Source organism: Quercus robur, chromosome 4, assembly GCF_932294415.1.
Source record: "Quercus robur chromosome 4, dhQueRobu3.1, whole genome shotgun sequence".
NCBI lineage: Eukaryota > Viridiplantae > Streptophyta > Magnoliopsida > Fagales > Fagaceae > Quercus > Quercus robur.
In genome coordinates this window covers 48,444,214-48,457,188 of record NC_065537.1, presented here as the reverse complement: position 1 = coordinate 48,457,188, position 12,975 = coordinate 48,444,214, and the positions used below count along the sequence as shown (strand labels likewise).

The window sequence follows — 12,975 nt, the reverse complement described above, 5'->3', positions numbered from 1 at the left end:
ACTTTACGCCCAAGAAGTGTGGTCTCTCAATCAGTTTCCAAGGGAGAATAATCGAGTGGCTTCACTTACACATACACACCATTTCACAATGATTTCTCTCTTTAAAATAAAATTCTGTATGTTTCTCCCTTTATAACTAACTAATTATCTAATTGGGCTGGCCTATTAGGCCTTTCCAATTGGGCTTTAATGTGTGGCTTGGAGTGGGACCAAAAGGGACCAATAAGGCATGTAAAGTCAAAGTTACCATTAATTATATTTAATACCACTATATAAATATAATTGCACTCTAGGCCTTATTAACAAATTATATCCCAAGACTTTATTATACATGCAACCCCTTCATAAAATATTCGTAGTAATACAAAGTCATGAATGTGGACTGTCACTTTGAAGATTACTACATCTTAATCCTTGAGTATCCTGTTTAATTCTTTAAGTTATTCATCATGTATTTATGAAATCCAATTTCATAAATATATACTTTTTTAATTTCTTACTAAAGTGGTAAGAAAGAACAAAAATCCACATATTAAAAAAAGAAAAAAGAAAAGTGAACCATCAACCTTAATTAGAGTTATAAGAAAGAACAAAAATCCACCAAAAGAGAGAGAGAGATTGTGTTGGAAATATGGATTGAATGGGAGAAATGATATTAAATTTATCTAATCTATATATATATATATAATCGAAGCTTTTGAAGCTCTCACAATTTTCCATGTCAGCATTACATAAAAATAAATAGCAAACAAAAATAGAGAAAAAAAAACTATTAAAAAAAACTTACTTAAAAAAAAGAAAAAAGAAATAGCAAACGAAAATGGAGGAAAAAAAAAAAAAAAAAAAAAAAAACTAAATCCCTTAACTATTTCTCCCCAAAACAAACCTGATAAAAACTATTTCTCCCCAAAACTAAATACCTCAATCTCTCCAACTCCTATTTCTCAGTCTTTGACTCTTTGTCTCTCCTTCAAACACCCACATGCAGTAACCCAAAAACGGAAAACCTAGACGTAGAGCTTTCTCTCTTCCCCGGCAACAGTAACTGTCTGTCTCTCCTTCAAACACTACAGGACCTATACGCAGGATCCCAAAAACGGAAAACCTAGACGCAGAGCTTTCTCTCTTCCCCAGCGAAGGTAACTCTCTCTCCTTCAAACACTACAGGACCCATACGCAGGAACCTAAAAACGGAAAACCTAGATGCAGAGCTTTCTCTCTTCCCTGGCGACGGTAAGCTTCAATTGAAGAAAGTGAAAGTAAACCTAACATCAGGCTGCTGGAACGGCTACAAGTAAAATCTTTTATATTAATTTTGGGTGTTTAATAAAATTTAGGTTTAGCTATTTTGTTTGGTTTTGATTTAAGAGATTGGTTCAGATTTTGTTTTGATTTAGAATTGGTTTTTATCAATACTCGAAACCCTAATATAGGTTCTCCCTCAATTTTGTTTCCTTTCAATATATCAAATTTTACTACAAGATTGGGGATATGGGTTTTGGCATCAGAATCAACCCCACATTACAACGTATTGAGTTTGAGTCTAAAATCATGACTTGCACATTAAGCAATCTAGGTTGGATTATAAATTGTCATGGGGTGAGATTGTGGCAACATCTGTGCTATTCGGAAATTTCAGCAAGATAGAGAGGTGTTCATTGTTAGGGATGCCTAAGCATGGTGGGTAAAGGTCACAGATTCAAAGATATACCAGTAATTGATTTGTATTTCGCTTTTAAAAAATAAATTTTGTTTTCAATTTTATGAAGGGTTCTGGAATTAAAAGAAAATACGAAGAAGGAAAAGTAGATTTCACATGTTTTTTTATGTTTTGCAAAGTATGTCATGCTGGAAATTTTTTTGTTTTTTGTAACTTGTATTTATTTTGAGGGACCAAATAGGTGATGGATACAGTTGACATAAATTGTTGTGCTGAGAGGTGTTGGATTTGATTGGTTAGATCAAATTAAAAAGTCTTTAGCCCTTTGGTTATATCTAGGAGTATTTAACCCTTTGTGGGAGGAAAAGTGCATAATTTTATTAAAGAAATTTAAGGCTTGTACTTATCTGAAATGTGGCGATCATGACAGGTTTGGATGCTTCATTTTTGAATTGGTGAAGAGGATTTAACAAGCCATTTGAATCTATAAATCATTATGATAGAAGGAAGCTTCAGAGTAAGTATTTAGGATAATCTGATAGAAAACTTTCCATCCTTACTGAAATAGTGAAATGGCTGTTTACCTAATTGTTCTAGAAATTTTTGTTGATGGGTTAGTTTGATTTTCTTTAAACTTTGTATTACATGTTGATATTGGTAACATAAATGTGCATACATAAGCAGTTTTACCTGTGTTTCTCTTTGAATCTATAATTGAGTTTGTGCACACACTAGATAAGTCTTTGGGTTTGGAACTCTGTAACTGAGTTTAGTTTAATTTGAATTTTTTGTTTTTGTTTTTTGTTTGTGGAAACTGAGCTATGGATTTGAATTTGTTTAGTGGTAGTCTATGGTTGGTCTGCATTTATGCTTGCTTTCAATCAATTTGATCTTAGAATTATGACTTAGGACTTGATCTGCTTTTGTTTACTTCAAATTAATTTACTTCGAATTAGTTCACTTCGATGTAGTTTACTTTAGTTAAGTGCACTTTGAGTTAGTCTGTTTAGGAATAGTTCACTTCAAGTCAGTTTGTTTTGAATCAAGTTATTTTGAATCAATAGCATTAGAATATGAGTTAGATTTAGAAATTGAAAATTAGTCTCTTGAGGATTGTAGTCACTTTAGTTTCTTATCTATCATTGTACTTGCATGGCAACAAAAAGTCTTCTTAAGTGAGTCATTTTGAACTTCTGCAAAATCAAATTTTAATCTATGAACCTAATAATCATTTAATGCTCTCTTCTTAAAGTTATGTTTGGTATTCATTTGCTGTTTTAAATCTGCTTTTATTCTTGGAGTTTTAATATCTTATTTTAACCTTATAAATATTTATCTATATAATAATATAGTATATTTTTTTTTAATTTCCCCTGTGTATGTTTAATAGTTACAGCAAATATATGGTTGCTGTTTTAAATCTGCTTTTATGCTTGGAGTTTTAATATCATTGAACAATTTCTTATTCTTTGACATAGTTGATGTTAAGCTCTTTTGGAATGCATTTAATTGTAGGAAAAGGAAACTGATAACTGATTATTTCAAGAAACAACAAAGGATCCTTGAAGGTTGTTTGGGTATGCTCTTTTCTAAACACACAACAAATATATGGTTGCTGTTTTGAATCAATATTCTGTTTTTTATTATTTGATCGAAGGAACATGAGAGAGCTTGAAAGTTATTGTTGATTATAATTTCTCTAGAAGTGAACATGAGCAGAAACGCATTTAGAATATATCACTAAATCAATTACCTATTTAGCCAAAATTTTTATTTATGTATTAATATATGAGTCTGGATGCTACAATGGGTCATAAGCTGTACGCACAACCTATCCAAGCATCAAAAATAGCAACAATGACAATGACACCAAGGTACTCTAAAGTCTCTATCCCTGACTTGGCTATGTTTTTAAAATACTTTTGCAATCACTTTGGTCCTGCACATCTACTTCTCTATTTGGTAACCAAATTTGGTTTTATTTATGAAGCTAAATTTCAGTTTCTTTGTTATTTGTATATATCAGTATATATTATATTTTGATGTTGTTTAGTCATTTTATCTTCAATCATAATTGCAAATTGTTCATGAAATCCTTGATTTGAAAGGAATTGTCTTAGAGTGGTTTGTATGTAGATTTTAATACGGTAGAAACATAAACTCAAATTTCCATTTTAAATGTTGGTTGCATCAATCTTGGTGCTAGGGTTTAAATTGGTGAATGGTCATTGCTTAATACTGCCAAGTAAAACAAATTTGGCACTTAAGTTTTTGCTATAGGGAATTTTAGACTAGTCTATGTTATTTAACCTGACTTATGGTCATCTTTTTCTATTTCTCACAAATGACATATTTTTCTTTGAAGTGATTGGCATTAATAAAATAAAGGCCTTGATAAAAGAAAGTTAGTTGTTGTACATCATGCTGAGTGTCTCACATATTATCAGCATCTTTTGGAACTTTAGGAAAATTGGGAACATGTTAGAAAATTTTCCTTCCTATTTCAGTTCTGCATTTACATACTTTAATATTTACACTCATTTTTAGGCATTGTATTTCATAATCTTCACTTGATTATTTGTTGTCTCAATGTACTGTTCAATCAAAATGCAGAATTTATGTTTTAGGGCCATCAAAGCTGTTGGCATGGAAGGAACATATATTCCAATCCTTCATATGTAAGCCTTGAACTCATTTCTAAATATTATATGTACGTTGACATATTTTTCTTTAATATTCTTGTAGGACCTTTATGCACTCCTTTCTCACCACCACATTCATTTTCTTCTTATGCAATCCTTACAGCAACTTTCTGTTTGTTTTGTTGAAGGATTCATTAAGATGCTTCTTTATTATTTTATTTTCCCCCCATCTTAGAGTTATGTGCAAGTGCAGTTCATGTGGGTCAAAGAAGTATACACCTAGAAGATCAAATTCTACTTGAATTGTTATTAGGAATTTTCATTTTCTAGGTTTCGTTACTTTTTTATTTTTCAATTAGGTGGCACTCTCCATATCTATGTAAAGAGGTCAGTATTTTCTTTTAAGCCTTTGTGTTTTTGGCAATCTTTACACCAACTTGGACAATTCCATTAAGACAAAGAAACTAATGATGTTTCATAGTTATTAGAAGGACAAGATCACAAGGACTCATGTTGAAGGTCAAGCAAGCTTGGATTGTAGCTGTTGACTTAGGCAGGCAGAGTATCAGAATAGAGCAATGGAAGAATTGTAGCTGTGATTGTATAAATGGCAATGTTTATATTTAAAATAGCTATACTACCTATACTTTAGGATTAGTTTAATTCATAGCTATTATTTATATACACGTGTATTAATCTGATTGGTTGTAGAGGCTAGATCCGTATATTGTGGAGTCAGTAAAAAGTTAGTTACTCTCAGACTTTGTATAAATACTTGATGTACTTTTATTTTCTTTCAATACAATATAGAATTCTCTCATAAATTCTCATAATAGTTACTTTGTTGTCTCAAATGACATAGTGCCTCAATGAAAGAGCTAGCAAGATGCTCTAAAATATTGGCACTTGAAAAGCTCAAAATTCCTTTTTTGACAATTTTGAGTCCAACCTTAGGAACAAACTCTGGCAGCCATGGTATGACTCCACTATGCAGGTTAGTCCTATCCTCTAAGAACTTTCCTGTGCATCGCACGGGTTAGTGACTAGTACTATATATAATAGCAGAAGCTTTAAGGAGGTGTTGCCACGTTAGGGAAAAAAGCCCCTTTACAAATTGACACGTGTAGAGTTAATTCTTTAAAATTTCACTCGGTGCGTTTGGAAGACTCACTATCAGACACCCACTCGCTTATCCAAAAAAAGAAAAAAAGAAGAGAAAACTTAAACCTTTATAAAAACACCATCCGCTTATCCCCAAAACAAAACAAAAAAAAAAAAAATGCAAACCCTAAAACCCAAACCATATTTCCCGATCAAAATTCGAACTCACTCAAACTTGCGATTTTTTGCTGCAACTCCATATACACACAAATCAGACTAGTGTGTTCCAACCCATCAAACAGACGAACAAAGAAAATCCAAAAGGAAGCAAAAAAAAAAAAAAAAAAGAAGCAAAAATTGAAAACCTCTGTTTGTTTTCTACAACAGTGAAAACTGAAAATCTTTGTTCGTTCTCTGCAACAACAGGCGATTTAGAAGCTATCCAATCATTCTCTTCAACAACAGACAATTTAGAAGGTAGGTATTTTTCCCTCTTTTTTTGATTTCTATTCAATTACCGTTTCTAGGGTTTTCAAAAAATATAGGTTTAGTAGAAGGTAGGCAGGTTTTTTCCCCCTTTTTTTGTTTTCTATTCTGTTACCATTTCTAGGGTTTTGAAAAGGCTACCTTTTCCCTTAATTTCCGATTTATTTTTACGATTTCTTGAGTTTTGTTTGTTCGATTGTTGTATTTTGTTTGGCAGTTTTTTGTTATGTTTCTGCTTTTTGAATCCTACTTAAATTTTAATGGTTGGTTATCTTTTTTTTTTTTTTTAAAAAAAATTAGCGATACTGCGATGCAGAGAAAGGGAAGGAGAAAATAAAAAGTGTTTGCAATCTAGTGGAGTTTCATATTGCCAGCCATCGCCATATGATCTGCTGCTCTACCTCATCTCTCCTCTGCAACAAAATTTTTCTAAAGGTCAACATACTCTTTTCTTCTTCAAATATTGTTTTGGTTTATTGAAACTTTTCACCATTGCTTTTCCTTTTCGAATTAGCATATTAAATCTCCAATATGTATATGTTTTTAGTTTAAAACCAAATGTTTATACTACAAGAATTACCATCTTCCTTTTCAATATATCTGTATTTCAAAATTTTCTCCGTACCGAATTGTCTAGGGTTCTTCTTTGACTCCTTTTCAAATATAGATGGGTTTATTTCTCTTTCTATGGAAAAATTATAATTTCCGGTTTTAAGTATTGGTAACATAAGGGATTTTGCCCTTGATTTTAATAGCAAAATTTCAACTTGGATGGTTATAAGTTTGAAAGTTTAGAGTGTGTAATGATGGGTTTATTCTCTCTCTCTCTATGGATGATTTAGTTTGAAATTATTATTTTTGGTTTTAAGTTTTGGTAACATTAGGGATTTTGCCCTTGATTTTAATACTTGGATGGTTTAAAATCTGAAAGTTTAGAGTGTATAGTAATTTATAATTTTTTTTCTTAGTGAAATTATGGTTTTTTGGATTAATTACTACATTTTTGAAAAGTAAATTAATAAATTAATAACAAACTGATTACTATACACCTTCCAACAGATTGGTAGACACTATGTTATTGAAATTACAAAAACCTTCTTACTCTGTCATTTTGTTTAAATTATGACTTTTCTTTGGTTATTTTAGTTGTATTAGTTTTGATTTACATGTTTAAGTTAGATTTGTTTTTGTTGTGGGTTTTTGTTTCTCTCTCAAAATGTTTGTCTTTCTACAATAAACCTTCTCAATTTTATACATCTGCTTTTGTTTTATTTTTATAGATTATAGAAATTACAAAAATAGATTGATTTTAATCTTGGTTTTACATTGTAAAGAAACAGACTCTAAATGAAATTTCTCTCAAATTTAACAAATAGATTGTTTCACTCCAATATATATCATTTACTTTAATGGGAGAACAACTCTCGCACTCTAATTTTGTTTGGTTTGGGAATTAAATAAGAAAGTTGATTGAAATCACTAACAGATACATAACTTGCATAATATGAATTAAATTTGGTTGATTTGTAGTTGGATTAGTATTGATTAACGTGCTTGGTTAATTTTGCAGATACATATGCAGATTTTGGTTGTATGAATGTTTTGTATACTTTAGTCAAATTTTTTTTCTTCTAAAAAAAATGGTTGTTTATAGTTTTAATTTTAATAAATGATGTGTATAATTCTCCCTATGGTACTTACATTACCTGACCACCTAAAGAGTTCACTATCTACATTGGCCATGGTCAATAATATTTCAAATCATTGCCTTCTTTCTCCTCTGGGTTTGTATCAGTTTGTTTTATATTTTCCTTTTGTTTTTATGTAATTAGTAATGTTCTTTATATATTATAATTGTTTTCTTAATTTATAATCACTATGAAATTAAAGGGGGTGGACTAACCTTGACTATGATATAGGTCAAAGATTAATGAAAACGTTGGGCAATGACGGCATTATCCTTAGAAAGAGCATGTAATTCAGTAACTCATCACTATGTTTAGTTATCTGATTACATGAAATTTCAATTCAATTGAGCCGCAAGTGAAAGGAAAAGATTTACTCCGACTGTGATATTACTTTAAGTCCTTTCTCTTTCGGGTTTGTTTTCTACTAAATTATCTCTATATTTATCTTTATCTTTTTATAATTCTTTTATTAGCATTGTATAGATTTTCATTATTAACATAATAAAGCATTGTATTAAAGTTACCTAATATATGTGTTAGATGAAGATGACGTTGCCGGTTTTATTTTTTTGCAACAATTGGTTATATGATTTTATTCCTAGGTCACAAATTTCATGTCTTTCATAGAAATTGCAAAAAACATCCTGAGTTTGAATCACATTTATAAGTCCTGGAAGTATTTTATGTGTCTTGATATTACTCAAGCAAATGATATTTTAAGGATTACAAGGAATTTTATCATTAGCAGAACCTACATTATATTTTAGTTACTCACTAAAAAAGAAATACATATTTAGTGGCTTTCTTGGTAGATTTCTATTGATAATTGTTTGTTCTAAATTTACTTTATGTTTTTACTATCAGATTGTATCTGAAACACCAATGACTTAAATCATAGTGCTAATATCCTATAAACCATTACATCTTTGTTGGGCTAATATTACATCTTTGTGGCGTTCTAACTAATATTATGGTTTTGTATTTTCAGCCAAATCAACTTATAGATAAATATTGACAAATGGTAGATGGTAGTTACACAGTTGTCACAAATCACAAGAAATGTTGGTTGGGATTAAAAATTCTAAAGGGACCATTTAGGAATGTAGTGATTATTTTTAGCAGACACAGAGACATCTCTGTGCTTCAAGTTCTCAATTTCTTTGTTACAAAAATACGTTGCTCAGAAATTGGTAAGGTGCCTTGAATTTACAGGACAAGCAGAGAAGTTCATGGATCACTGTGCTCATCAAATACAATTAAAGCCTGGAATTGGTTTAAATTTTATTATCTGACCATGTTGAAGCCTGAGCTCTGAGCTCCAAGATTTGACTATGAATCTATTGTAGTGTTCAAAAAGGTTACTACGTAAATAAGGAAAAAAGTCTAGGAGTCATAGGTGAGGCTGGCACTTGCTTAGACGCTCGAGTGAGAATGCATTAAAAGGCTCCTTTAAGACCCTTGAGGTGAGACAACTCTAATAAGGCACTCACTTTTTGTGACTAATTGAGCATTTTGGTTGAGGGGACAGGATTTAGAACGGTGCTTCACTGAAATAGTGACATTTTTACTAAATTAATACTCAACTCAGGAAATTTTTACCATTTTTCATATTTTCTACTAATAATTCTGGCTTTCTAAAATAAAGAAAATTCATCAAGGCCTATATATTTTAAGAGTAAAAGAAAGAAAATAATTAAGGCGAATATATTCTTAAGAGTAACAAGGCCTCATGAACAACATGAGCATCTCAAATATTGGTGCCTACTTTACTGGGGCCAAGTGCTTATTTTGGCAATAGGGCCTTAAATGATTGCGATTATATTGCACTAAAGGTTAATTTGTTTGGCTCCAAGTAATTGTGAAAAAGCATGTTTGTTTAATTTCAATGTAATTTTTCAGGCTCCTTTATAAATACCACCAAAGATTGGGTTGTGATGACTGAGAGTGAAGCTGTTGGAAAATATTGGACCAGTTTTAGGAATAATGAACACTAGCTAACTTAAGAATTTTTAATCCTATGTGATAGAGATACCAAGGGAAGAGATTAAGTTTCAAATAAATGTTGTGAGGACAACTTTTAATAAAAGATGAAGAGGAAAATCTTTATTGATCATGCAAATCTTTGTGTTCAATAACTATATTCTCTCGAATCCACAACCTTTAAAAAAATCTTGAACCAATTAGTTATAACTTATGAGATTCAATTAACATTTTTTCTAGATCATGTGTTAATGCCAGGTTATGTCTGTTTTTTAGAAGAATACCTGCACATTAGCATCATTATCTGAACAACTAACTATCCACCCCCTTCCATATTTTACCATCACATTAAGTATAATATATTAAGTTGATTTTACCTGAACATTACCATCATTATCTAACTCGTAAAATGATCCTGCAGGTTAAACGCTAGTATAGAATAAAATAGGAAGAAGAAGAGTCAAAATATAAGAAAGATAAAATGATGAAGAAAGTGTAATGGTAAAGTATAAAGTAGTGGAGAGATAAAGAGGCGAAAGGGAGGAGAAAAGTTGAAAGAAGTGTAACAGTAGGTGTGAACTAATAGGGAAAAGAAGAGTTAAAAAAAAAAAAAATTTTGGGAGAAAAAAGTTTAAAAGAGAAAAGATTAAAAAAATATATATATATATATATATATAAAATAAGTAGATGATGTGGCTTAACAGAAGCATAGCAACAATAAATGCTATATTTCAGTTTTTAGATATATATATATATATATATATATAGGTTGGAATGAAATAGAGTTATTTTTCACTAAATATTTTCAGAAAACTACTATGTTTCACGCCAAAAAAACAACTCCACTAAATATTTTTTGAAAACAACTCTATCTATGGAAAACAATTCTATTTTTGACTATCTCATTTTCCAATATTTGGTAACAATCTTAAAATGAGTTGAATAATTATCTTTTAATTTCCTTTATTTAGCTTGGCGGAGATAAAACTGTTTTTCAAATGAAAACAACTCTAACCATATTTGAATTACCTTTTTTCAGTTTGACGTGAGAAAGGATTTTTTTTTTCCCCTAACATGGTGATGAAGTTGCTTCTCTTCATCCTAGCTTGCAACACAAAATGAATCCAACTTCTTCTCCAAGACGGACTTCAATTGCCTTATTGATCCCATTCATCAAATCCTCATTTGTGTCCTCCAAATGAGTCATTTCACAACATGGGTTCTCCTTGCAATCCTCAACTTTTCCTGGGTTTCTTTACTTCTGAATTCTTGTTCTTTCTCAGTCAACACCAGAGCCACTATCTATGATTTATGGGATTTGATGTTAGTCGTAGTCCTTAGATTTCTTACAAATGTTTGCCCATCTTTTCTAACATTTGCATGAATATTTTAGGAACTCGTACTCCTCATATTTCTTGCAAATGTTTTCCCATCTTTTCAAACATTTGCATGAATATTGTAGGGACCACGTCACCTATATATAATACTGATGGTCCCCTTTTTTTTGAAACAATATTGACAGAAGTCACTCCTAATTAAAATATATGATATATAAAAATTAAATCCATCACATATATGTAATAAAATGTGGTATACAAGTGAAAAAGATAAAGATAATTATAAAAAGAAATAATAGTATCACAAAGATGTATTGATTATAATGTAATACTACCATATTGATTGAGAGAAAGAGAGATAATTATAAATTGATATTAATACAAACAAGTCCTTATTTATTTATTTATTTTTATATAATAATACCAAGAGGTAGCAATTGAGCTATAAGGACCTTAGCTATCCTTTATTATTATTATTATTTTTTTTTGGTTATAGATCATACAAGTAGTCTAATTATAGCATAAGAAGTATCGGTTAGCGTCTCTAGATTGTGAGTCAAACTTGATATTGGTGATACCTTTTTTGGGGGGTCATCATATTGAAACTTACATTCAACAATCTGCGCTATTCCCTCCGCAATTGCATTGTACTCTTCCGTATAAGATTTTTGAGTTGCAAAGCGTTTTGCATTTTGCCATTTCTGGAATGCAGTTTTCACATTTGTTTGGCAATGCGAAATTCGCCTGAGATCAACTGGGTCTGTCAATTTCAGAAGAAGATCTGCGATTGCCCGACCTGTCTCTTGTAATACAGTCAAGGTCACATCATTAGAAATGATTCCCAGCTGATATGGAGTAGCTGCAGTACTCTGTCCGTTTGAACGTAAAGCTGACAAGCAATAATTATAGTCATCGGTGCTCTTGCAAACATTTTCAAGAAGGGCTTGATCAGCATTAGAAACATGGTAGAAAAGAGAGGTGACTAGTAGAGGGATTACCAACATTGATAGGCAACAAATTGGAGATGCCATTTTTCTTTTTCTTTTATTTAATTTCTTTGTTAAGAATGATACTGTTGATTGATGTATCTTTTGGCTTCCTATTTATAATATATTAGGAGGGCATGAGGTGGAGTTATTTTCCACTAAGATAGGTTGACATGTTAAACAACTCTATTTCAAGCCAAGTCAATAACAGAAGTTAAATAAGAGAAGCATTTTCCAATATTTGGTAGCAATCTTAAAAAGAGTTGGAAAATTATCTTTCAATTATCTTTATTTAGCTTGGCAGAGATAGGATTATTTTTCAAAAGAAAATAACTTTTATCTATATTTAAATTACCTTCTTTTAGCTTGACATGGTAGACCCTGCATTTTATACGCCTTACGACTCTTTTGGCTTTCTATTTATAATATATTAGGAGGGCATGAGGTGGAGTTATTTTCCACTAAGATAGGTTGACATGGTAAACAACTCTATTTCAGGCCAAGTCAATAACAGAAGTTAAAAACTATCTCATTTTCCATTATTTGGTAACAATCTTAAAAAGAGTTGGAAAATTATCTTTTAATTATTTTTATTTAGCTTGGTAGAGATAGAATTGTTTTTCAAAAGAAAATAACTTTTATCTATATTTAAATTACCCTTTTTAGCTTGACATGGTAGACACTGCATTTTGTACGCCTTACGACTCTGACCCCCGTTCCCAATGATATTGGAATTCTAAGGCCTACAGTTGGTTAGGACCTTATCAGATTAAGATTGACTTGAGAAAAGTGTTTTCAGAAAAAATAACTATTTTTTTTAATTAAAATGAACTATTTTTGGAAAATAAGGCCACAAAAACTCTAAGGTGTGTGCACGCATACAAGCATATGCGTACGTATCCTCAAAGCTACGTATGCAGGGGTTATGCAAGCGTATGCATCCACGGGCATGCGTGCACATGCTAGGGTTCCAGAAACTATGAAAGACAAGTTTTTCAGCATTAAGTGTGAGGGTTGGAATGAATCCCACATTGTTTGGGAGCCATTCCAAATCCCAATTTCTCAACTATAAAAAGCCATACATGGTACCTTTTC

The 12,975-nt window shown here is 31.1% G+C and overlaps 1 protein-coding gene across 1 annotated transcript; it reads right to left on the bottom strand.

Moving 5' to 3' along the window:
• Positions 1-11,391: 11,391 nt before the first annotated feature.
• On the bottom strand, positions 11,392-11,925 carry LOC126722065 (uncharacterized). Its single transcript, XM_050425218.1, has one exon. The coding sequence runs from the start codon at positions 11,923-11,925 to the stop codon at positions 11,392-11,394; it is 534 nt and encodes a 177-aa protein (XP_050281175.1).
• Positions 11,926-12,975: the final 1,050 nt, after the last annotated feature.